At 26.6% G+C, this 25,990-nt stretch overlaps 15 protein-coding genes across 15 annotated transcripts; 4 read left to right on the top strand and 11 right to left on the bottom strand. All coding sequences in view use genetic code 12, as the record gives it.

Annotated features, from left to right (window-relative positions):
* Positions 1-90: 90 nt before the first annotated feature.
* On the bottom strand, positions 91-1,218 carry KGF54_002737 (TFIIH complex kinase subunit; the record flags this gene model as incomplete). The annotated part of the gene is made up of 1 exon (XM_051763249.1): positions 91-1,218. One exon carries the CDS (start codon positions 1,216-1,218, stop codon positions 91-93), a length of 1,128 nt encoding a protein of 375 aa, XP_051620108.1.
* Positions 1,219-1,675: 457 nt separating this feature from the next.
* UBC8 (E2 ubiquitin-conjugating protein) lies at positions 1,676-2,254 on the bottom strand (the record flags this gene model as incomplete). Its single annotated transcript, XM_051763248.1, has 1 exon — positions 1,676-2,254. One exon carries the CDS (start codon positions 2,252-2,254, stop codon positions 1,676-1,678), a length of 579 nt encoding a protein of 192 aa, XP_051620107.1.
* A 1,020-nt stretch (positions 2,255-3,274) lies between these two features.
* Positions 3,275-3,874, bottom strand: KGF54_002735 (uncharacterized protein; the record flags this gene model as incomplete). Its single annotated transcript, XM_051763247.1, has 1 exon — positions 3,275-3,874. One exon carries the CDS (start codon positions 3,872-3,874, stop codon positions 3,275-3,277), a length of 600 nt encoding a protein of 199 aa, XP_051620106.1.
* Positions 3,875-4,385: 511 nt separating this feature from the next.
* On the bottom strand, positions 4,386-5,105 carry KGF54_002734 (uncharacterized protein; the record flags this gene model as incomplete). The annotated part of the gene is made up of 1 exon (XM_051763246.1): positions 4,386-5,105. The coding sequence occupies one exon, from the start codon at positions 5,103-5,105 to the stop codon at positions 4,386-4,388; it is 720 nt and encodes a 239-aa protein (XP_051620105.1).
* A 148-nt stretch (positions 5,106-5,253) lies between these two features.
* Positions 5,254-6,135, top strand: KGF54_002733 (transcription elongation factor DST1; the record flags this gene model as incomplete). The annotated part of the gene is made up of 1 exon (XM_051763245.1): positions 5,254-6,135. One exon carries the CDS (start codon positions 5,254-5,256, stop codon positions 6,133-6,135), a length of 882 nt encoding a protein of 293 aa, XP_051620104.1.
* Positions 6,136-6,209: 74 nt separating this feature from the next.
* On the bottom strand, positions 6,210-7,694 carry CYS4 (cystathionine beta-synthase; the record flags this gene model as incomplete). Its single annotated transcript, XM_051763244.1, has 1 exon — positions 6,210-7,694. One exon carries the CDS (start codon positions 7,692-7,694, stop codon positions 6,210-6,212), a length of 1,485 nt encoding a protein of 494 aa, XP_051620103.1.
* Positions 7,695-7,813: 119 nt separating this feature from the next.
* On the bottom strand, positions 7,814-9,844 carry PTR3 (Ptr3p; the record flags this gene model as incomplete). Its single annotated transcript, XM_051763243.1, has 1 exon — positions 7,814-9,844. The coding sequence occupies one exon, from the start codon at positions 9,842-9,844 to the stop codon at positions 7,814-7,816; it is 2,031 nt and encodes a 676-aa protein (XP_051620102.1).
* Positions 9,845-10,209: 365 nt separating this feature from the next.
* On the top strand, positions 10,210-10,668 carry KGF54_002730 (uncharacterized protein; the record flags this gene model as incomplete). Its single annotated transcript, XM_051763242.1, has 1 exon — positions 10,210-10,668. The coding sequence occupies one exon, from the start codon at positions 10,210-10,212 to the stop codon at positions 10,666-10,668; it is 459 nt and encodes a 152-aa protein (XP_051620101.1).
* A 478-nt stretch (positions 10,669-11,146) lies between these two features.
* KGF54_002729 (uncharacterized protein) lies at positions 11,147-11,536 on the top strand (the record flags this gene model as incomplete). Its single annotated transcript, XM_051763240.1, has 1 exon — positions 11,147-11,536. The coding sequence occupies one exon, from the start codon at positions 11,147-11,149 to the stop codon at positions 11,534-11,536; it is 390 nt and encodes a 129-aa protein (XP_051620100.1).
* Positions 11,537-11,675: 139 nt separating this feature from the next.
* KGF54_002728 (uncharacterized protein) lies at positions 11,676-13,067 on the bottom strand (the record flags this gene model as incomplete). Its single annotated transcript, XM_051763239.1, has 1 exon — positions 11,676-13,067. One exon carries the CDS (start codon positions 13,065-13,067, stop codon positions 11,676-11,678), a length of 1,392 nt encoding a protein of 463 aa, XP_051620099.1.
* Positions 13,068-13,615: 548 nt separating this feature from the next.
* KGF54_002727 (uncharacterized protein) lies at positions 13,616-15,127 on the bottom strand (the record flags this gene model as incomplete). The annotated part of the gene is made up of 1 exon (XM_051763238.1): positions 13,616-15,127. One exon carries the CDS (start codon positions 15,125-15,127, stop codon positions 13,616-13,618), a length of 1,512 nt encoding a protein of 503 aa, XP_051620098.1.
* A 145-nt stretch (positions 15,128-15,272) lies between these two features.
* Positions 15,273-16,688, top strand: KGF54_002726 (uncharacterized protein; the record flags this gene model as incomplete). Its single annotated transcript, XM_051763237.1, has 1 exon — positions 15,273-16,688. One exon carries the CDS (start codon positions 15,273-15,275, stop codon positions 16,686-16,688), a length of 1,416 nt encoding a protein of 471 aa, XP_051620097.1.
* A 9-nt stretch (positions 16,689-16,697) lies between these two features.
* Positions 16,698-17,794, bottom strand: SET6 (Set6p; the record flags this gene model as incomplete). Its single annotated transcript, XM_051763236.1, has 2 exons — positions 16,698-16,700; positions 16,766-17,794. The coding sequence occupies 2 exons, from the start codon at positions 17,792-17,794 to the stop codon at positions 16,698-16,700; spliced, it is 1,032 nt and encodes a 343-aa protein (XP_051620096.1).
* Positions 17,795-18,003: 209 nt separating this feature from the next.
* Positions 18,004-20,143, bottom strand: DIP5 (Dip5p; the record flags this gene model as incomplete). The annotated part of the gene is made up of 3 exons (XM_051763235.1): positions 18,004-18,453; positions 18,596-19,688; positions 19,914-20,143. The coding sequence occupies 3 exons, from the start codon at positions 20,141-20,143 to the stop codon at positions 18,004-18,006; spliced, it is 1,773 nt and encodes a 590-aa protein (XP_051620095.1).
* Positions 20,144-22,667: 2,524 nt separating this feature from the next.
* On the bottom strand, positions 22,668-24,371 carry PUT4 (Put4p; the record flags this gene model as incomplete). The annotated part of the gene is made up of 1 exon (XM_051763234.1): positions 22,668-24,371. The coding sequence occupies one exon, from the start codon at positions 24,369-24,371 to the stop codon at positions 22,668-22,670; it is 1,704 nt and encodes a 567-aa protein (XP_051620094.1).
* Positions 24,372-25,990: the final 1,619 nt, after the last annotated feature.

The raw sequence follows: 25,990 nt of genomic DNA, 5'->3' as shown, positions 1-25,990 counted from the left end.
GTAAAAGGAAATCAAAAGCCGCACAAAATCTACTATAGACATCTAATAAGAATATATTTACTATAAGTATAAAAAATTATCAAACAATCATTAGCTAGCAGCGGGTGTTCCATTTTCATTGCTCAACTTCTTGATTTTCTTATTAATTAATTTATAAGGATGTAAAGCAAAATAACATTTTTTATCAATATCTTTACTTTTTTCTCTATCAGTTTCAGGTAATTCTTTTGCTAATTTACTGCATTTTCTAATTAATCGAACTAAAGTTTCATATTGTTCTCTATTTGATGTTTTTGTTTTGTCATCAACTTCAGCAGTTCCATTAACTTCTTGTCCATCTTTATCTACTTCTATTATTTCATCTTTAGGTGTTTCTTTCAAGTATTTTCTCTTTAGATATTTATCTGTTATTCTCTTATCGACGTCATACATTGCAGCTAATGCAATTTGTGGAGGAGTATATAAAAATGCAACATCACTAAACATATAATATTTATTCAACCATTCTTTAGCTTTGTTATATAAGTTCCCAATAGTATCAACAGAAACATCATACATTACTGGAGATGGATGTAATAATTCAGCTTGAAAATCTAAAAAAAATCCATAAAGTGGTCGTATTGGATGATGAACTAATAATGTAAATTTTAATGATTGTAATACAATAAATTCTAAATCTAAAATATCTTTCACTTTTAAATTTTGTAATGAATTAACAAATTTTTCAATTGATATAAAATAATTTTCTGATTTTGCTGCTAAAAATATACAAGTATAAAGGATATTTTTAGGATGATATTCCATTACTGAATTTATAAGATAAAATTTTTTAAAAAATGATGCTGCTGTTAATCGTACTTGTGTTGGCATTTTGAAATGATTACATGTTGCTGTTGCATTTTTGACATAAAAATCTAAATAAATGGATTCTTCTTCTTGAGTTAATGTACTAATAATTTCATCTTTTTTAAATTCATTAGGATATTTTTGAAAAATATCGGGATTTTCTTGTTTGGCTTTTGATAAAGCAATATCGAAATTTTTCAGGGCTGCTTTTAGTCCTTTTTCGTGTACTTTTCGTTTAGCATTATGCAATTCTTCTTTTGTAAATGACCATATTTCAAATTGTGTTGAATTTCTATATAGATCATCGTTTGAAATTCTTGGTTTTTTGGGTTGTGGTTTTGGATCTCCTGAATTTGATAGCACGTCTGTCATTTCCAGCTATGCAAAATGTTTTAATTATGGGGATTTAGTTAGTTTATAATTGAAATAAAAAGTTGGTTGGCAAAAGATTAGATAATTTGAGAATGTTTCAAAATATTTAATTTTACATATTATTTTTGTAACACTTAAAGAATTTATGACAACCAAAATTTAAAGAAGAACCAAACTTTAGAAAATTCAAGAAACTTGTTTAATATGTTTATGTATTAGAGATGCAATAGATTACTACAAGCTTAGCTATATAATTTCTAAAGTTGTAGCAACAAAAACTAAGAAAAATTACCTTTCAAAGATAATTTTTAAAAACTGATAAGCTTTATGACCAGATAAAAAATAATGACTTAACAAAAAACAGAACAAAATAACCAAAAAACCTAAAAGACCTGATTCATAACATGAAAGAATATCAACGTGATGTAATAAAACTGGGAAGAATCAATCCTCAACTTTAAATATCTAAATCACCAGCAACTTCTTCATCTTCCATGTCATCATCACTAGATAAACTACCAACATCACTTAATTCATTATCTTCATCAACTTCCAAATCCAGTTCATCATCTCTATTGAGTGCAGGTAAATCAGTAGCATATTGTTGAACATACTTTTTAACAGTTTCATTATATTTTGATTCATCTTTAGTCATTAAATTTGAAGCTTCAGTATTTAAAGGATCACTTGGATTAGCATACCTTAATAAATGAGGTAAGAAATTCTCGAAAATATTCAATAATCCAAACATTGGTGACCAAGTTTGATTTATTACATCTAAACATACAGCTCCTGAACCTTCATCAATATTTGGATGATATATTTTATTTGTGAATCCTATAGATGGTGATTTAATGGGGTATTGATCTGGTAATTCGACTCTTATTTTCCACATCCCACCTTCATAAGGAGTTTCTTTTGGACCTTTGAAAATAACAAAAAATTGTTGTATTGAATCATCAATTAATGTAACGTCATGATCACTCATCATTAATTCCATCACATCCTTCTCGATTCTTCTCTTTGGTGAACTCATTTTCAAGGAGGCTTGTTGTTATATTTTGACAGTAATTGTGGTAGTTGTGATCTCTTTCTTGCTATTAATTTGTAATATGAGAAAAAGAGCCAATAATCTTAAACTCCTCTAATTTCGAATAGTTAAAATATGGATTTCCCCTAATACAAATACCAAAAAAGCTTAACGATAATTGTTATATATATATAAAGTTTTTGGAATAATTCTTGTTGTGAAGTGTTTCAATTAAAAAGAAAGTAAAGGTTCGTAAAATATATCAAATAAAAGTGTCATACAAAATTGAATTTTGATGTTACAAAATAATAATAATTTATTATCTTGTCAATTTTTAATTACTTTTATCTCCAACATTCAGTAATAAGAAAAATTTACAATATAATCTATTTGAGAAATGCTCTTATTAGTATACGAGCTCAATTGATTAGATTTATTTGCCTAGAATTGACTAATTACTTAAGTTGGTTTCATCTTACTCGATTGTGCACCAGGTAAATTATCACACGATTCTTGAGGTAATTTCTTGAAAATTATAATTATTGAGAAATCAAGTGTACCAAATATACAACTTTGGAATTTGTTCAACTCTTGTTATTGGAACGCTTCTTTAAATCAAATCATCTACCTTTAATCTCACTAGAAACCAATACTTGTGTCTTGATCTTTTAACCGACCTAAATACAGTGGATTTTGTTAATGCGTTATCTTTAAGTGGCGAATTTCAAATTCTCAACAACCAACTCCTTTTCAACGGATCTAATTTAATAAATCAACGTCATACGTTCAATGATCATTTGTTCCAGTTTATAAAACGTTTACAATTGTATACTCGGTTAAACTACTCCGATTAAAACTTTTATATACTTATGATAATTATTTAAGGGGCTTTCATCCATAATTTTTTTCTATAATACTACATTTGTTGGGATCTAGGCAATGTTTAATCTATTATAACTAATGTACACAATTTATAAAAATGTCTATAACTTCTACTTCTATAATAACAGCAACCACACAAACACTCTATTCAAACCCTCCAATTTCTGGTTTATCAGCTTTTTTAGTAATTTTTAAAGTCCATTTATATGACCAAATAGTTTTACCATCTTCTTTTATAGTTGATTTTGCAGGATATTCACCTCTTAAAAATGCTCCACCTGGAGTACCAGCAGGTATAAAAGTAATTTCATGATAATCATTTTCATCTTGAGGATTATTAACATTAGCAATATCATTCATTGGTAAATCTCTTGAATCTACAATAATACCTGATTTTTTAACAGTTTGATGATATGATAATTTATTTAATGGTCTTTGTTTAACTTTATATTTTATACTTAAATGATAAACACAATATTCAGGTAAAATAAAATGAAGCTTTTGTGGCATTGGATCCATATTTCTTGTAAAAACAAGAGGTTGTTCATAACCATCTATTTTTATTGACATTGACTCAAATTTTATTAAATCATTCTCAAAATCTTGTAGTAATTCTTCTCTTGTCTTTTTAGTTGATTTTGAAGTTGATGATGATAATTTTGATTTATGTTGTGTTGAATGATCATGTTGTTGTTGATGATGATGATGATGATTATGGTGATGATGATGATGCTGATTTGTCATTATTTTTTAATATATATGCTGTGATATAAGAAATAACTTAATAATTAAGCTAGATGTAAGAAATAATCAGTGAATTAATTGAAATTGAATGAAGAATTTGTCTTAAATTTATATATTTCTATTTCAATAATTATATTTCTCTCTGATAAAAAAATATTCGAATTCTTTCAACTTTAATTTTTTATCTTTGTGATTTTTTCAAAAAAGTTGAGTGTTAAATAATTATGCAAATATAGGACTTAAACGGAATTAAGTAATAATGTATAATGTATAATGAAAATTTTCTATCTTAATTATTAATTAAAATCTGAAACATTTATCACAGTTTTGACATTTGAAAATATTTCTTTTGTATATATTATGTCATTTCTAAAGTATAAAGAACAAGCTGTAAAAAACCTCAGTTTGTCTAAACTTCACAAATAATTCCCAACATTTCATTATTATTATTTTTTATACAATTACACAAGTTATTTTAAAGTTTCTGAACAAAACACCAATATATTTCATGCTATATTTCCACTAGTATTTCACCATATGAACCTTTTTCAATTTCTTCTTTAATTTGTTTTATTATATTTTGTTGATTTTCATTTAATTCTTCAATTTCTTCATTTGTTAGTTCATTAACAGATTGTAGTAACTTGACATGATCAATACTTAATTCCTTGAGTTCTATTTGTTTTTTATTTAATGTTAATTCTATTAATTCATGATTTGTTGTATTTGAAATCAATCCTAATTCAACCAAAGCTAATGATAATTGAGGAAATCTTTCTAATAATAATTTTGTTCCCTTGGGGTTTTCAATACTCATATTTTTAATTTCTTTTAATATTTGTAATGCTGAATTTGAATCTATATTTGTTAATATTGAAGATATAACTTGTGATGCATTTTGATTTGGATGTATTTGAATACCTAGAGGTAATGGTGGTAATTTTATAGTTTCTTCATTTTCAGAATTTAAATCATAATCATTTATAATTGAACACTTGAGAAATCTACCATTAGGTAAAGATGTATAATTTAAATTTCTGACTGCTGATCCTGCAGTTTCAATATCTCCATAATTTATAATTGCATAACCTTTGGATTTACCAGTTAATTCATCGAATAATAATTTAACATCTAGTACTGGTCCTACTGATTTTGCTATCTCCCTAACTTGTTCTTCTGTGTAATCAAATGGGAATTTCCCTAGTGAAACACAAGTACTTTTTGAATCCATTTGGGTGATTTGGTTGTTTGGTTGTAAATTCTAATTTGTTAGTAAGAAAAAAAAAAAATTAAATAAATAAAGAAAAAAAATTGTAATCAAAATACAACCAAAAACTTATCAATACTTTTATCTATTCTATTTTCTTTTATGATCCAATATGGACACCAAAGAAGTTAAATCAACCATTTCAAATTTAGAAAAAGCAATAGATGATACAACAATACTTAAATTATTAAATATTTTAAATGATGAAGTAAAACCAACTGAAAAACTTTTAAGAGAAACAAAAGTTGGTGTAGTTGTAAATAAATATAGAAGTAATGACAATGTTGAAATAAGTTCATTAGTTAAAAAAATGATTAAAAATTGGAGAGAAGCAGTTCAAAATGAAAAAAACAAGTCCAAAAAACCAAGTTCAACTGGATCCACTCCAGCATCATCAAATTCAAATTCAAATGCAAATACTCCTGCACCATCAACAACAACTACAAAATTCACAGGACCAAGAAATCCCAAAAATGATGGAGTTAATGTAAATCGATATGATAATTCAACTCGTAATGCTTGTATAAGTGCATTATATACATCATTAGCTACAGATAGAGAAGATCAACCAAATCATATTTTAACAATTGCAACTGAAATAGAAAGTGAAGTATATAAAGGAGAATATCTGAAAGTTACAGATGGATATAGAAATAAATTAAGAACTTTTACAATGAATTTAAAAAATAAAAAAAATCCAGAATTAAGAGAAAGATTATTATCAAGACAAATATCAGCATCAAAATTTATTAAAATGACTCCTAATGAAATGGCACCAGAATCTTTAAAAAAGGAAATTGAAAAATTACATAAACAAAACTTGTTTGATGCTCAAGGAGCAACTGAAAAGAGAGCAGTTACGGATAGATTTACTTGTGGTAAATGTAAACATAAAAAAGTTAGTTATTATCAAATGCAAACAAGATCAGCTGATGAACCTTTAACTACTTTTTGTACTTGTGAAAATTGTGGTAATAGATGGAAATTTTCATAAATCATTCACTCACTACAAAAGCTATTTATTTCTTATATATTGTATATTAATATAAATTATTACTTATCTAGTAATTAGTATGAAAGATTTTTTGTCATATAAGATAATAAATCAACTTTTGTAACAATTTGAACAGGTTTTAAATCTTTATCAGTAATAATTGCATTTGAATTAGTTTCAAAAAATTTATTTAATACATTTAATTTTGTATCTAATGTAATTAAATCATAATCTTTTTTAGTAAAACCTGATTGTTTATTTATTGAATTTGATTTTTCAAAACTTGCCAATTTTCTAAAATCTATTATTATTGAAGATATAGAATTTGTTAATTGGATTTTTTTGGTAGAAAGGGATTTTAAAATTTTAGATAATGTAATTAATCCAATTAATTGTCCTGATTTATTAAGAACTGGTAATTGATCAAACCCATTAGATTGTAATAAATCAAATGTCTTGGCAACAGTATCTGCTAAAGTAACAGTAACTACTGGTGCTTTACCAGCAACTAAATCTTTAATGGTCTTGTTTGCTAAAAAGTCTTCTGATTTATTAGCATTTGCATTTTCTTCAACTGTAAATCCATTTGATTTTAACCATTCATCATCAGCAAATTTACTCAAATAAGATCTAATAGAATCTGGGAAAACAACAACTAAAACATCTTCTTCATTCAAATCTTTAGCAACTTCTAATGCTGCTTGTAATGCACTACCAGAAGATCCACCAACTAAAATACCTTCTTCTCTTATAATTCTTCTTGCTAATTTAAAAGATTCTGCATCATCAGTTTTAATCCAATTATCAACATATTTTCTATTTAAAACATCTGGAATAAAATCATATCCAATACCTTCAACTAAATAACCTTCAGTTGAAGTATTTAAATTTTCAGGTTCAGCTAATATTGACCCTTTTGGATCAGCACCAGTTACATGAACTTTCGGATTTTTTTCTTTTAAATATTTTGACATACCAGTGATTGTACCACCAGTTCCAGCACCAGCTACTAAATGAGTGACTTTACCTTCAGTTTGCTCCCAAATTTCAAATCCAGTACCATAATAATGAGCATCAGGATTTGCAGGATTTGAATATTGATCTAATATTACTGAATTTGGAATTTCTTTCTCCAATTTTTTAGCAACTCCAATATGAGATTCTGGATCATCCCATGCTGCTTCAGTTGGAGTTCTTATAATTTCAGCACCTAAAGCTTTTAAAACTGATACTTTTTCATTTGACATTTTTTCAGGTAATGTTATAATTGTTCTATAACCTTTAACAGCACCAACTAATGCTAATCCAATACCGGTGTTACCTGAAGTTGGTTCAATTAACGTATATCCTGGTTTAATTCTACCTGTTTTTTCAGCTTCTAATACCATATTTTTGGCAATTCTATCTTTTATAGATCCACCAGCATTGAATAATTCTACTTTTGCGTAAACTTTAGCTTTTATTCCTAATGATTGTGGGATTCTTTTTAATTTGATTAATGGAGTATTTCCAATAAGTTCTAAAACATCTTCTTTTAAGGCAGGTGGTGGAGTTGTCATTTTCAGTTGTTGTANAAAAAAAAAAAAAAAAAAAAAAAAAAAAATATTAGATGGCCGTTAATAAGCGGTGTGGCTTGATTTTATATGTCTCGTAAATAATTATTAAATATATTCTAACTCTATAAACTTATAATTTTACATTTAACAACGTCTAAATCTTCACCTGGGATTCCTTTTGTAAAATCAAATATCGAAAACACACCTTTACGATCAACTACAAATACTTTTGAACCATCAGCCAGAAATTTTACTGATGCTGCTTCAGTAAATCTTTCTGAATTTGCAACATCACCTAATACTACAATAGTCTTTTTATTGTTTGTATTTGATCTTGAATTGAAATTTGCTGCTGATACAAGATATAATCTACCGTCTTTATCTAAATATACTATACCATCACCACGTGGGGAAACTGCAGCTCTATGAATTGATGAACCAATTTCTGGAATTTTCATTATAAGTTCAACCGATTTCATTTTTGAGTGGTCATCATCATCTTTATCATTACTTGTAAAAGAATTTGTTGCACTATAATCATCAACTACCGATCTTGTTGAATCAATTTGTGTTCCATCTAATTTAAATAATAATGCTGGTCTATTATACACATAACATGAAGTAATTAATATTGTATTTGTGTTTATATTACCAAATTGTAAATCTGTGATTCCCTCGTTTGTCATCATTAATTCATCGTCTGCTCTTCTTTCTGATAGTGTTTCATCTCTTTTGTAAGGTAAATCAGTCCATACCAACCTTGGTTTTTCTAAATTTTGTAATTTTATAATAACATATCTTGATTCCCAAACAGTTGCACAAATTAAATGAGTTGAAGTAGCATTAAAATTCAAAATCTTGATGGGATCTCTATAAGGTATAGTTATCATAATTGGTTCTATTGATTTTATCGAAAAATCATCAAACATATCAATTCTATGTAATGCAATAAAAGGTTGTTCTTTATCTGATATTTTTTCTCTTGCCGTGATAGCACATGCAATTAATTTCTCATTTGGTGATATGGCAAGACATCTAATGGGGAAATCAGTTAAATATGTATATAATGGTTCTCCAATTTGATATTTGGAATTAGTGTCTATATTGAAAACTCTCATTACTCCCTTTGTACCAGATATAACTAAAAAGTTTTTTGTGAGTTGACAATACATTTGATCCCATGTCAGTAGTCGTTTTTTTAACTCGCTGGTGGAGTTCTTGTCATCACTTTTATTTCCAAAATCATTACGTTTGATTATCTCGTTATTTCCTGGTATTTTCAATTGGTTTGAATTGGTGTTTGATTCTCCATATTCTCCTGATGATTTTCCACTACATACTAGTTTTGGTTTTATTTGTGAAATATCAGTATCTTTTAAAGGTAAGGCATATTCATATAATTCCCACCTTTTTTCACTAATCAAAACAAATTTTGTAATCTCAAGACCTTTTTGAAAATCAATATATGTATGAATTGAAGAACTTATAGCTTTTTTAATCCCAATTGATCCTAATTTTAATGGTCCCAAATTTAATTTCATTTGTTGAGTTTGGAAAGTTATAAGTTTACGATGAAATGGGAAACATTTACTGAAATTATACTCTTTCCTTTCACTGACATTTTCCAATAAAATTTCAAGATTAACATTACTATATTTTTTCATTGAATCAATTGCATATTGTCTATAATTTTGTGGAGATACTGATGCTGAATTTATTGATGGTGAACTATGGAATGAAGATGATATTGATTCTTCTGGAGGTTGTTGATTTTTTTCTATTATGTTGATTGGTTGTACACTTGATTTTGATTTTTCAATTTGTTCTTCTTTTGCAAATTTATGAAATAACGTCAAAAGATCCATTGATTCGTTAATATTTTGTAAACTTGAAGAATCTTCTATTCCCTTAAAACTTTTTCTCGATGATGATCTTCTTCTTTTGTTGTATATCAATGAATATAATTCTCTTAATGGTTTGATATCTGATAATATTGTTACATTTTGTTGTTGACAATTCGGGCAATTTGTATACTTATCGTTGATAAATGTTGATTCTGATGTTAAACAACCACATGATAATACTGAAGCATCATTTATAATTTTATTATAACCTGGAAATCGTAGTAGATTTTCTAAATTTGATCTTTCCATTTAGATTTGTTGTAAAATAAAGTACTGTATAGAAATTGAAAATTGATTAGATTTCTCTTATCTTTAATTGAATTTTACATACAATTTTAATACAAAATTATGGAAATAATAACCAGACTCTCTTACATTGCATGTTTTTTACTACGTAGTTTAATTAAATAAAAGGGTCGAATAAGTAATTTGAATTATGACTTAAAATCTGCAATGTATTAAACTTAGTAAGTATAACAAACCCTGAGAGATTTGCTGATTACGTATTCTTGCCAAACATTAATTTTAATTGAGTTATATAAAACCTATCATTAACCGCTGATTCTTGTAGATTAATTAATGACTAAAATTTAGTTTTATAACAACCAATCAGTATGCAAATAAAGGATCAAACTACGAAAGAAGAAAAACCTAAAACGACAGAAACTTCAGAAAAAGAAATTGATGATATCACGAATCAATTTCAATCTCAAACAATTCAATCACCAAATGAACCAATTTTACTTATGTCAAAACCTCGAATGAAGAACAATAATGTGAAATTAGAGGAAAAAATCGATCCAAATTCAATTCGTTTGGTTCTATCAGATATGACATCTCATGAAATGTGGTTTAAAGTCTCAAGAACTTCAAAAATGTCAAGTGTAATGGAGCGTTATTGCCAAGAACGTAAGATATTATTGAGCAAGCATAGGTTTTTAGTTGATGGTGCTCGGGTACAAGTTTTTGACACTCCTGAATCACTTGAATTGGAGGATGGTGATATGGTTCAAGTTCATTATGGACAATTAGGTGGAAGAAATTCTTGTGGTTGTATCGAATATTTTGGATAAATAGTTGAATTAAGTAAATACTTCGTAAATAAATGTGACTATTTGTTAGTCGGTAAGACTCTTGATTGTATGACTATTTTTCAATTATTACTTTGCGTAAAAATCTGAAACAAATTTTGGGTGCAAATAAAACTATTGTAAAAATTATTGTCATTAACCTTCATCAACTTCATAACAAATGATTTTGGTACATATTTCAAGTGAGGTTTCAATATATATTATAACTAGCAATCAGTAAATCCAGGTGCCTAATTCCATTACTCCTAAAGTTGGTCAATAATCTGATAGGTTGATACCGTTTTGTAAGTTACTTTAAATAAATTATCAAAAGACGCGTCAGATTTCCAATTTTGTGTGATGAAAATTTATAAAAAATTCACAAATTCAACTTTTTTTTTAAAAATAAAAATAATCTCGAGACATATCAAACTAAACACATTTAAATCACAAGTAAAAAACCTATCTAACACAAATATCAATGGCAAATAATGATACAACTATATCACCCGACCCAGAAGACTATATAGAAGAAGAAAATACTACAGATTTTTTTGTTCAAGAAGAAGAAGAAGATGATTCAAAACCATCATCAAAATCATCAAAATCAACAAATAAAGATAAACATCGTAAAATAAACATTAAAATCACTGATCCATCTAAATTTGATTTAGAATTGTTAGTTCCATGGACAAGTAAACTAGGTAAAGCTATGGAGATTTATTGTAAAAGAAGAGAAATTGAATTTGAAGCTCATAGATTTTTATTAGATGGTACAAGAGTTTTACCTCATCATACTCCTGAAGATTTAGAATTAGTTGATGGTGATGAAATTCAAGTTTTGAATAATATGTATGGTGGTGGTGGTTGATTCTAGGGTTTGGGGTGCTAAAGATAAAAGTTTTGTATTACTTGTTCTAGCTATTTATAGAGCTTATTTTTCTTCTAATGTATTATTTATTGAATTTGAAAAAAAAAAATTTGAAAAATTTATTAAAAATTAAAACTATTTAATTATATTTATCTTCATCTCTTTCATTTAAATTAACACTATTTCCATTATATCTTGGACTTGAAGCTCTTGAATTTTGTTGTAATTCATGTATATTTATATCAGAATGGATTGATTCAGATATATAACCATCATTTCTATCATCATGAATACTTAATAAAGATGATGATAATCCTCTTTCTCCTATACCTAAGAATCCGGGAACTACTGGTGGTGGTATTTCTGGAACTGGTTGATGTTGATGATGTTGATGTTGTTGTTGAGATGATTGTGATGGTGATAAATGCATTTCGGAATCTTCTTGATTATAATTTCTTAAATCGTCAACTCCATAATCAAAAAATGACATTAATGCATTACCTAATTTTCCAACACCTTTATATAAGTTTTTAAATATTCCCTTTTCATTATAAGGAGAAACATTATTTGATTGAGATTCAGAATATATTGGTTTTAATATAAGAATTGATCTTGGAGTTAAATCTAATGCTTGTAATGATGTTGATTCTTGTTCTTCAGTATATGTGATTCTTGGTAATGTAGGTCTATGGAATGAATAACCTGTTGGGTACAAGTATGTAGTACTTGCAAAAGATGGCATATTACTTGTTGATGGAATAATATTTATATCTTCATCTAAGAATTTTCGAACATCTATTAGTGATTCATTCGAATTAAATTCTTTTTTGATTGTGGATCCATCAAATAATTTAATTGCTAATACACAATCTTGATGTTCTATTGTAGATTTTGGTTTTTCTAGAGCGGTTTGTGGTTCTTGTATATGTTTTTTTTGTTCTTCCTTAATTCTACTTTCTCTTTCTCTTTGATCAGCTTTTAGAAGTTCCCTTAGTCTTTGTTTTTCTTTTAATTGTTCTTTCTTCAGTTGTGCTACTATTTGTTTATGTTTTAATACTGATATATCATGATCTGTTAAATTTGAATTTTGGGTGTTGATAGTGGGGGTAGTTGTAGAATTTTGATTTTGATTTATCGAGGTTGATGATGAAGGTGATAAGTTATTGATTGTGTCTATTGATTTTTTACTAAATTTCATCATAATATTTTCAAATTCTTGGATAGTTGTATTATTTGTAATTACAGCCTCAAGTTTTCCTTCCTTAACAATATTAAAACTGGGTATTATTAAATTTTTATAAATTTGTGTAAAATATTCAAACTCTGTTGAATTTTCAATAAGTTTGAGTAATATGAAATTTGTTTTCAGTGTTGATATCGATTTGTTGTCTATGAATTTATTTAAAAAATCAACATTTATAGCCGAATTTACCAGTTGAATATATACAAATAATGGTTTTTTTGTTTGATTTGTTAATTGTACAGCCAGCTGTACTGATGTATTGAATAAATTATCGATTAGATCACTCATATGTTTTGATTCAATAGTGATAATGTAAATATGAAATATATATGATTGAAGATAAGGAAAATAATGAAATATAAAATTTGGTTGTAAATTAAAATTATAAATTTATAAATTTCTATTTATTTCTCTAAATATAAAATTTCGCATAATTTAATTATTAGAGATTTTCAATATTAATAGAATTATTAGATCATGTAATAAATAAAAATAAACGTACAACCAGGATAGATTTAATGATAAGGAGAAGGAACAGCAAAAACTCAACTTGTTTTTGAAGTACTTCTTAAACCTGATTTTTGGACCAACACTAATCAATATACAGATTGGTCACTAGTAGTTCATATATTAAATCTATCATAGCAAAATAAAGCGGGGACAATGCTACCAAACAAGTTTTAATAATTTTACGATAAATTATTATCTAGCCAAGAATAGTACAAAATTAAGAATATTATGGAGTAATTATAACTATATCTCGAGTTGGTAGTGAGAAATAACCAAAAGCTTCTGAGAGTGAAAGGTTTAATCTCTGTGTAAGAATATATATTTCTCTAAAATAATTTTGGATCAAATTCAGATAAATCAGTTTTGAAACTGTCATTACAAATTTGAATTTCATTAATTAGTTGATTTTTTGTAGTTTCAAATTTTTGATTGTATAGGTTTTGATAATCATTATGTAATCTCTGATATTCATCTTCAATATAATTTATATGTTTATTTAATTCCATAATGTGATTATTTTTCTTACTTAATTGATTTTTTAAATATAAATTCTCAAATTTTATCTTTGATGAATCTTTTTCCAAGTATTCTATAATTTTATGAAAGTCCAAATGTGTTTGAGGAGGTGTTGATGATCTTGAATTATTTTCAGTCTCCAAATTTGATAATTTACTTGTGAGGGATTCAATTTCATCTTTTAAAGAATCTATAATTGATTGATCAGTTTTTTGTAATTCTTCCCAATTTATAATAGTTGATAATTTAGTTTTATTTGCTCTTGCTAAAGTTTTGATTTTTTTAACTTCATTTGCATAGTTTAAAGTTTGGTGACTTTCTTCATAATCTAATGGTGATATACAAAATAACATACAGGTTTTGGAATTTCCTGCTAAATTTTCCTTTAGGATGTATGTTAAGATGGAGTCTCTATATGGTACAACTGCTTTTGTCTTAGTGGATAATAAATGTATACACCTCCCTAAAACAGTTAATGATTTATTTATCAAAGCACCTTCTTTAATTCTATCATTTTGTCCATATAGTTTTGTCTTAGTTAATCTTTCGGAACCTGCCAAATCAACCAATTTAATATTTGATATCATTTCTTCACTTGCTTCTCCAATCCCTTCTCCTTCATCATTATTTTCAAATTTAATTTGTTTTAAAGTTAAAGTAATAATAGCATGAGATCTTGAACTTTGATCATTCATTTGTGTTGTAGCAGTTGATCTTATTGAATTACCAGTATTCAATAAATGCAAGAAACGATTGTAGTTTTTAATAGTGTATTCTTTTAAATTTTCAATATATGGACCCGTAATGGGATGTTCTCTAACTTTACATTTTAAATCGTTATGATTAAGTAAATCTTTAACTTTTTCATTATAAATTTCCATATATGAAAATTTTAATTCACAATGAATTTTTTGATTTATTGATAATTCCATTTGTTTTAAAATATCATTCATTAATGAAGGGATAATACCTGGTTGAGTTTGATCTCCCATCATTGTATAAGTTTTTCCAGAACTTGTTTGACCGTACGCTAATAAACATACATTATAACCTTCAAATAAATGAGTTAACAAATCTGGTCCTGTTTGTTTGTAGAAATTGAAATTGTCAATATAATGATGATCTTGCTTATTGAATGACCATATACAATCATCAAAGTAGAATGATTTTGATTCATTTGTTTTGGGATTTCTGAGTGTGGTTTGTTTTGCACCAGGAGGCATTGACACTAATGAGTGGGGTATTTCATCTTGAATTTCTCTAGATAGTAGTGGTCGCACTCTGACGAGTACTTTGATGTTATTTTGATTCTTATTTTCCATTGTGTTGGTACCGGTTGTAGTTTGAATTTTAAGAATTTCAAAAATGTAAACAAAAAACAGTTTTGTACCTGATTCGGTACAAAATTACTACATGCAGAACTCAAGAAAAGAGCATCGGACTTTCATCTAAAGTAACCACCGAAAGATGAGTAAGATATTGGTGCTAAATCCTAATCCTAATGATCTAGATAAAATATTAGAAAAAGCTAATCTTCAAAATAAGAAAAATGGTCCCTTTGCTGCAACAATTTTATTAGGTGATGTAATTCCAGAAGACAAAGAATTACCAACAATTACGTTAAATGAAAGTACTTATTTTGGACAAGGAGTAAATGGGATATCACAAGAAATAAAAGAAGCAGATTCATCATTAATTGATATACTGGATAACCTAACTTACGTAAAACCACCATTCTCAATTATAAAGTTAATCACAGGTACAACAATATTAATCCTATCAGGTCCACTAACAAAAGAAACAATAACTAAAACTTCAAAAATTAGAATCAAATTAGATCTTTTATTTACTTACAAATGGCCATCAGCAATAGCACAAGTTGAAAAGTATACACAAGTATCGGATGATCTAGTAGATTTGTTAGTGCAACAAATAAAACCAAAATATCATTTTGCAGTAGGAACAGAAGAAGGTATATTTTGTGAACTAGAACCTTTTAAATGGTCAAGTGGAGAAATTACGAGGTTTATAAGTTTAGGTCAAGAAGGAAGTGGTGGGAAATGGTTTTATGCATTCACTTTAGAAGATAAAGAAGATACTGATTTAAAATTTATAGATAATCCATTCACTTCGAAAAAAAGAGTAGCAGAAGTTAATAAGGCACCAGTTAAGAAAGCTAAAGTAGTAACACCAGATGAATGTTTCTTTTGTTTAAGTAATCCCAAAACTGAAACTCATATGATTGTCTCAATTGGATCGCAAGCTTATTTAACTATTGCAAAAGGTCCATTAACAAGATCAAATAAAGATTTATCATTTTCTGGTCATGGAATTATTATACCTATTCAACACGTGTCAAGTATAAAAAAGGAAGATGAATTGATACGACAAGAAATCAATAAGTTTCAAACCACAATATATTCTGCATTTGTCAAACAAAAACCATTTTTAGCATTAATTGTGTTTGAAGTTAATAGATTTAATAATGTTCATCATAATGTTCAATTTTTACCCGTATATGAATCAATACTAGATAAATTTGAAAATTCCTTAAATTTTAGAGTAAAATTAAATAATGAAAAATCTAAAAGAAATCAAGAATTGAAATTTGAAAAATTTACTGAAAATGATCCAGAACTTACACAATTTGAAAATTCAGATTTTATAAAATTTACAATATATTCACAAACAGGTATAAAGATTTATATAACAAAACTACACCCCGATCAAAATTTTGATTTCCAATTTCCTCGTAGAGTATTAGCACATTTATTAAATTTACCAGATCGATTACAATGGGATAAATGTCAACAACCTAAATTTAAAGAAATGTCAGATTGTGAAGAATTTAAAAAATTTTATACTGAATTTGATTTCACTTGATTTTGATCTTCACTAATACATTTATTACATCCACAATCGAAAAACCATTCTTTTAATTGTAATTTTCTAGTTATAACATCTTCATCTTGAAAATTCCCATAACTAATACATAATTCTTCATTTGGTAAAATTTCTCGTGTTGTTTCAAATCTTATATCTTGTTTATTTCTGATTTTTAAAATATTTGGTGAACATGAATGATTAAAAAATGAAGCTGATGGATATACTGCAAACCCCAAGAATTCTTTATCTTCATTTTGGGTGAGTGTATGTGACCATATTCCAAATGCATTTGATAGATTTTTACCGATTATTGATCTTACTGTGGTGGGGGTTATGTAAGGTTTTAATTCTTTTGTGCATGTTAATTTGATAAATTTATACATGTTTATATATGAATATAATAAGTAAGGGTATTTATGATATTTTTCAATTTCTGTTGATTGTAGTATATCAAATAGTATCATTTCTAATTTCATTGGATCTTGTTGTGGTGATGATTTGTATTTATACATGTTAAATAGTACGTGAACTACGTATTTGATTTCTAAGTATTCACTTTCATCTATTCTAGGGATTTTTTGTAATTTTTGAGTTTCTTTTAATAAAGTCAATTCTTTATTCCATTTATCAACTTTTTCCCATTCCAACTTAATTTGTTCATTTAAATCACCTTGTGGTTCTTTTAATTCATCTTCAGGTTTCTTTAATCCCAATAAATAATTTCTCTCCACAGCTAATAAATTTTGTAATAATATTTTATTATTATCATCATCTTGATTCAAAAAATTTGTAATACATTCATCACTACAAAAATAAATTGATTCTTTTCCTGATGAACTTGAAATTTTAGATTTCATAATTTGTCCATTATCGTATTTAAAACAATAATTACAAACTTCTTTTTTAAATGGTTTTGTAATTGTGGATCCAACTGGTTTTGAACAATAATGAATTTTGGTCCCCTTGGGAATTGATGAAGTTGCAAAACATCCTCTACCTCCGTATTTTGTTTCTCCAATTGTGAAGTACTTTGATAGTCCATTTAGTATCGTATCTATATCATCATCTTCTATCGATAGCTTCTCAATCTTGATCTCATCCATTTATCTTTGGTGGTTGTTGATGAACTTGAAAATTTCACATGTTTTGTGTAAACAAAATATATTTGATTTGGTTTCGTCTTTGTGTTACAAATTTTAAAACATATCTTGTTGCGAAAAAAACATCGGGCAAAGACAATTACAAAATCTCATCAATCAAAATCTACCTTAATAAATAATTAATTCATAAACTATACATCATTACAAAATCTTTAAAAAATCCATCCTAAAGTTTTATCATAAAGCCATTCCCTATCATATTTTTTACCTTCAGCTTCTCTAACAGCTTTTCTTTCAGCATCTTCAGCTTGATATTGTTCAAATTCAGCATCAATAACATCTCTAAAAGTATCTAAATCAACTTCTTGTGGTTTTAACCATTTGGTTTTGTACCATAACTTGTATCCAACAAATAATAATATAAATACTGGTAATACAATATATCCAGTTATAAAAGATTTATAAGTGAATTCATCACCTAAAAATACTGTGAAATTTTTAATAAATACAATTATAACACATACAGTTAATGCAAAATATGAAGCGTATGGTTGTAATGGTGCTCTGTATACTAAATCTTTTTTCCTTGAAAAGCCTTGTGCTTTTAATGCTCTCATGAAACAAATGTGATAGATTAAAATACATATCCAAGCAAGTAAACCCTAAAATTATTGAAGTTAGTAAAATATTTTTGAAAATAATAAATGAGGTAAAAAAAGAAAACATTATTCTTTTGAAACTCCATAATATCAACCATCTGAGCGAGTTCCTACCCTCTTCAGATAAATCTCAACTTTTACATACACATAAGGAAACCACATTAACAAAATATCCAAAAATTTCTGCTGAACCACTTGAAACATTCATATAAGCCAATAAACTAAATAATAATGATAAACCTAAACCATAATAAGGAACACCTAATCTATTTGTTTTTGTAAAAAATTTAGGAGCATAACCATCAGCAGCTAATGAATATAAAGCTCTACTACAAACATAAACATCTGAATTAGCAGCTGAAAAAACAAACAATAAAATACATGCATTAATAACATGATCTAAACCTCTGATTCTAGCATTTTTGATGGCAATAACAAAAGGTGAAGCACCTGCATTTGTACCTTTTGCAGATAATAATAATGGATCTTTAGCACTAACACACATACCAACAAATAAAATAGATAAAATATAAAAAACCAAAATACGATATAAAGTTAATTTAATAGCTTTTGGTATAGCTTTTCTTGGATTTCTAGTTTCACTAAAAGTAATAGCAACTAATTCAGTTCCTAAATAAGCAAATACAGCAGTAACTAAAACAGCAACAAATGAAACAAATCTTCCTTTTCCACCATGAATAATTAAGTCTTTAGTTGAATCCAGATATTCAATGAAAGCACCTGGATGTTTCCAATATCTAAACCCAATTCTATCATGAGTTGGTCCACCACCTAATGCAATAACCCATAATACTAAAATCAATCCTAAACAAGTAATAACTTTTAAAGCACTTAACCAAAATTCAATTTCTCCAAAAAATCTAACCCCTAAAAAATTAATACCCATAATTATAACTAAAAATACAGTAATCCAAACTCCAGGATTAACTCTATCTCTTGAAATCCAATATTGAATAGTTAAAGCACCAGCAGTCATTTGATTAGCCGGTAATATTAAATATTTAATTAAATAAACATAACCACATGCAAATCCTAAAGCTTCATCACTATATCTTTTCCCATAATTTGCAAATCCATTTAATGGAATAAAAGTACTTATTTCTCCTAATGCTGACATTACTATCCAAACAACTGCTCCAATTAATGAATATGTAATTAAAATTGCTGCTGGACCTGCTGTTTTTAATGAACTACCTGTTCCAATTAATAAACCAGTACTATAAAAAATCGAGAGTTAGTATTTTGATATAATGTGATTCCTGGCTATCGGATAAATTTTGAATCGGTTCAGTTCTTGTTTCTTTGACATTTTGCAACAGTTCCAATTTTGTGTTAAAACCAAAACTTTAAACTTTAGAAAAAATTTATTATTTTTAAAAAGAACATATCCAAAAAATTTCAAACAAAGTCAAAAATAGATTTTCTTCTTATATTAAACATACCCTAAAGCACCACCAATAGCAATCATACTAACATGTCTTGGATCCAAAGCTTTTCTTAATCTATGACCATCTTGAGCATTAGTTGCACTTGGATTTGATTTTGCAACATATAAATCATATTCTTCTTCATGTTGTTTTGAAACTATTGATTTTAAATCATTATCTTGTGAATTATGAGTAGGATTTTTTTCTCCATCACTTATACTAGTACTTGTATTTCCAAATACCATTTATGAAATAAGTTATTAATACAATTAAAATGAATGAAGAGATTTAAAAGTGGAAAACAAATAATTTCATGGAAAATTTAATAAATTTCGGAGATTTGAAAAACTATTTATATGAATTGAAAAATATTAAACTAAAGATGGGAAAATTAAACTAAACAAAAAGAAAAGAAATCAATATAAACCCCAATAATTATAATCTAATTACTTTTTCAAATTATTTATTTTGTTTATCAATAACACAAAAGAGAATTGAAAATATTTTACACATGTAGCATTTACTACATAATAAGTATTTATTAATTATTATTTGTCTTACTTCCTTTCTTTCTTAAATTTGACAGTAAAAGAGAGAAAAAGATTTTCAATTTTATCCATTAGGTACAGTTATAATTGTAATTTAGACTGAATTTATTGTCAAATACTTCTCTTACCAACCTGTCAAAAAATTAAAAACCCTTAATGTGAAAATATGCAAATTTTAATACTTCTTTTAAATTATTGATAAGCTCTTGTTATCATTTAATTCCATCTTCTTTCTCTCTCTTTTTGATTTGAATTTGTTTTATTGTTACTGCCAAGAAAAGTTTAAAATTATAAAGAAAATAATTTTTTTCTTAAAAGAAATTTAAACTTTTTATTTTTATTTTTATTTTTATTTTTATATTTTATTTTTATTTTTTTATAAATAAATTACAAAACAAATGCCGTTTAAAAAAATTGACAATTCAGCAGTTTCAGTAGTACATAACGATGACTTTGGTATAAATATTTATTCGATCTTTTTCAAATCATACGTTCTAAGAAGAAAAGATAAATTAAATACATTAAATATAAATAGTCGGGGCGGGGATTACATGTAAATCATTCATATTAAATATTATTAGACTCTCCACCTATATACAATTTGCTCCTACATATTATAGTATAGATTTTCTATTTATTAAAATCTTGTCTTTTGATAAACTTATTAAAACCATTATATCCTTATCTTTTAAATTTATTAATTTTCTTTATATACATTTGATTGTCTATGAAATTTAATAATTTAGTTGCTAGTTAGTTCAATATATCTATATAAATATAAAACTATTTTATCTAGCATAAAATAGCCCAGAAAAAATAAATCAATTAATCTTTTGACATTACTGAAGTTCTCTTTATCAATTAATTAAATGCAATGAAAAAAGAGGCAATGATTTGAAACTGAATCATCTTAAAAGAGTCTGTAATCAAAATTCAAAGATCTTACGATCTATAAACAATTTAAATTTGATTGTGAAAAGACTTTAAGTTATAAAAAAAAAGGTTTAAAGAAAATTAAAATATAATTAAAAGAATTTAAATTTTTGACATATTTTTTTTAAAAATTTAGATTTAAAATTATTCCTTTGACATTTTATAATAATTTTTCTTAGACTACTTACGGTACTAATATATTCAATTTTATTGATAATTAATATACCTTAGATACTTTGCAAAAATATTTATATAAAACGGTATAATTTAATTTTTATTAACGACGAAATAAATTTAATGAGTAATGAGATGAATTTTAATTCTAAGCCTTCATCTAAATCAAAGTATCTGAGTCAAAAATTCAAAACTGGGGTACTTGAATTTACATCTTTATGGTATTAAATACGAGATTTTTTTTTCTCTTTCTTCCAACGGCATTTTGGAATCTTTTTTTGCAACCCAAAAACTAAGATGGAGAATAAAGTCCGAAATATTCTGATTAATGATCTTTTAACCTATTCAACAAAAGTGTAGACGACTAGCTTGAAAGATTATGATGGTATAATATATTCAAGGTTAAAGATTATTTCAAATAATGGCTTAATATGTGAGCAAGAGTTAAGAAATGTCAGAAAAAAGTTAGTAAAGTGACGATTTAATGTTTAGATTCAAAAAAATGTAGATTCAACACAACACATCATATCTTGACCTTTGAAAGTCTGTGATGTGCACCACAATTGCGAGTCTAGAGATAAGATTCATCCAATTTTCTTAAATTTTTGCTAGAATTATGATCTTGAACGGCATTTTTTTCTTCTGACCAAGCTATTTATGAACATTTCTTGATCAGAGTTCGACTACAAACGTTGCGACTCAAACGTATTACTTTCTAGAAAAAATGCTTGAGTTCTAAGGGTCTCTAGGTTGTACAAGTTTTGTAAATGAATCGATATTACTTCAAGCAAACTTTTTTGCACTTTGAATTTTCAAAATTTATTTTAATCTTTTGAGATATATCGATACAAATTTTGGTAAAATTGAATTGACTAAAAATCCAATTTATATCTCACCAACGACTTTCAACGGGATCAAAAAGACCACTTTATATTCTTAATTGCAGCTACATATTGCCTTTAGTTATGAGATCCCCACATTTTCCAAAAATTTTGACTAAGAAAAATAACTTTATATATTATTGCGGTAGAGAAGTATATATACGCACGTTTCAAATTTCTAGATTTTGCACCATTAAATAAACCAGTTATCTATAAAACAAACCTAAATAATTCTAATCAAATAAAAAAGTATTAATTTTTGCAAAAAAATTCATAAATTTATTATTACTTTTTGGTATATTTTCCAATTCTTGTAATTCAGCTTCTTCTTCTTCATCAATTTCCTTTTTATCAGTAGTTATATCAGCAGTTAAACTAGTTTTAAATTTAGTTCTCTTGAGGATTTTCCAAAACAAAAACAAACAAACCAAAAAGATTGGAGCAAAATAACTAGTTAAAAAATTAGAAGCATTAAAATTTCCTGGGAAAAAAATCCAAAATCCATTGAAAAATAAAACCAAAATAGTGATTATTAATCCAGTATATGTTAAAATTGGATGTAAAAATTTAGGACCTAAATAATATGGATATTGTGGATGTTTCATTTTTAAATTATTTTGTTTTTCCCAAGCTTTTCTAAAATTAAAATAACTCCAAAATATACAAAGATAAGCACAAATTAATCCAGTAGCACATAAATTAACAAACCAATTAAATACAACCACTCCAGAATTTGATACATTTAAATAACTTAATAGTGAAACTGCAAATGTTAACATTACACAATATACTGGTGCTCCATTTTTTAAACATTTACCAAAAAATCTAGGTAAATAACCTGCAATTGCAGCTGAATATATTGATCTTGTTGAACAATAAAAAAATGCATTACCACATGAAAAAGCAGAACTCATAATTAATGCATTAATTAATGAATCCAAACCTTTAACTCCAACAGATTTAATACCAATAACCCAAGGAGATCCAGCAGCTCCTTCACCTCCATTTTTAATAGCATCAAGTAATAATGGACTATTTGCAGATATTAAAGAATTTAAAAAAAAAATCCCACCAATATAAAATAAATAAATTCTAATATAACTTCTTTTAGCAGCCATTGCAATATTCTTGCGTGGATTAATAACTTCACCAGCAATTAATGCTAAATTATCAGCACCACCAGCAGCAAAAGCTGCCCAAAGTAAAGAATTCCAAAATGCTAAAAATTTCCCAGTATTTCCTTCAACTAAATAAGGTTTAAATAAAGGATGCCAGTTCTTAAAACCATAAGCATCTCCCTTTGGATTGCCTCCACACATTGAAATTAAAGAAAATAACATTAATCCAACAATTAAAAAAATTTTCATTATTCCAGTAAAAAATTCAATTTCTCCATAATAATTAACTCCAACAAGACCCATTAATACATATAATACAATACATATAGTAATCCAAACTCCAGGATTTAAATTTGTCCAATAACTTATACATTGAGCAACTGCTGTAGCTTCCAAACAAACAAACATCATTGTTGTATATATATAAATAATTGATGTAGCAAATCCTAAAGATGTATCAACATAACGTCCACTAAAATGAACAAAACTTCCCTTTATTGGTAACCAACAACATAAAATCCCAACTGCTTGCATAAGCGGATAAACTACTAAAAATGCCCATATGGCAAAAGCTATAAAAAACCCTAAACTTCCACTAGTTACTAAAGGTGTTTTTATAGATATAAATAATCCAGATCCAACAGATTGTGAAATAATCATTAAATTTACATGTCTTGCATTTAGACCTCTTTTTGTAATACCATGTTTTTCAATATTTATTTTAGCTTTAAAATCATTTGAACTTGTAGTTGATTCATTTTCATCTAATGATAATTTTTCAACATCGATATTGGTTGTGATTGATTTATCAACCCCCATTTTTTTTAAAAGTTGTTATCTAGTTGTACTTGATTTTGACCAAATGCCAAAATTTCAATATTTGGTTGATTATTTCAATTCATTTAAAATTTACAACTTTGTATGATGGATCTTTACTGATTCTTATATGAAAGTTGATTAATTTTCAAATTTAACATTTGTTGCAGCTAAATTTTAAATAAATTTATTAAATTTAAACTAACAAATAGATTATGTACATTGTATAAAAATTTTGTTATCTACTTCCCGCAAAAAAATTAGGAATAAAGATTCCGTTATATTAAAACAATTTTTTAGTTGTATTTGAAATTCTAGATTAATAAATATTCAGAAGTAGATCTTAATATAAATCATTTAATATATATTCACTAATTAAAAGTAACAAGAGAATAATTATCGGATTAATTAAATATTACATAATCAATCAAAATTTTTGAAATATTTTAAATAGTGAAAGATAAAACAATCAAAATAGATAAGATTTTTATTATTATACTTAATATAGTGGTCTTAACCGCGATGTCTTATCAAATAATGGAATTTTTTATAATAACTCACAAATTCCGCCTCATAATATTTACTTATTGACTATTAATCTTACCAATTAGATTAGTCAAAATGATTCATATTGAACATTTCTCAAATTTGATAAGTCACCAATTCAAATTCACAAATGACTGAGAAAATATATTAAACAATAGCAGTTATAGAGATCAATTAAGATAAAAAATTGGAACAAAAATTTCAACCTATTATCAACTTGTTCATTTCAAATAATATTAATATGATCAGCATTGGATATAGGTACTCATCTTAACGTTATCATTAGTATGGGTGGTAGTCCAGGACTAATATGTGGACTTTTGTTCATAATATTCTTCATTTGATTTTTTTGGCTTTTCGTTGGCGAAATAAACTGGTATATATTCACATTCTTCAGCTCATTCTTTAGTGTCTAGAATTTTTTAAAAGAATGCTTGATTTAATCAAGAATTAATATTCTAATATGTTTTGGTGTTTTGCTTATTTGAGTTCTACCTATGTTGTTATTGTTTTGATTTTGGCTTTGATAGAGTTGTATTAGGACTATACACCTTAGACATTTCATTGTTATTTGGTATTTTTGGGAAAATTTGTGAGTTGTTAATTTGTTAATGCATTTACTGCTAGAGTTGTTTATTAGACTTGTTGCTGCTGGAAACAATATTGGTATTTTATTCAATACTATTCCTTTGTTGGTTAGAGTTCCGAAAGAATTTTTTTTTTTGTATTCAAAGATATGATAAACGATCCTGGATGGTTATCAAGTTGTGTTAGATTGAATCCATATTTTAATTCAGGAAAGTTTGAAATGCCAATGAATATTTTATCGATTGTATGGGTTTATCTTATTATGGTTTGGTTAAAATTTTTCATCCATTTATCTTGTTGATTCTATTCAAACATGAATTATGCCTGTGTTGTGCTTGGTCTTTATAGAGACGCATGAACAACAACATCAATATACATTCATTGCATTCAAATTAGAAGTTTCTTATATTAGCGAAACAGACGAATTAATATAACATCTACAAATGTTTTTCAACAACAATGTCTTAGAACACTAACATATATATATA

This window comes from Candida jiufengensis (genome assembly GCF_024610255.1).
Source record: "Candida jiufengensis strain CBS 10846 chromosome Unknown scaffold3, whole genome shotgun sequence".
NCBI lineage: Eukaryota > Fungi > Ascomycota > Pichiomycetes > Serinales > Debaryomycetaceae > Lodderomyces > Lodderomyces jiufengensis.
Note: the sequence above shows the minus strand (reverse complement) of the source record. Positions and strands in the feature narration are given on the sequence as shown.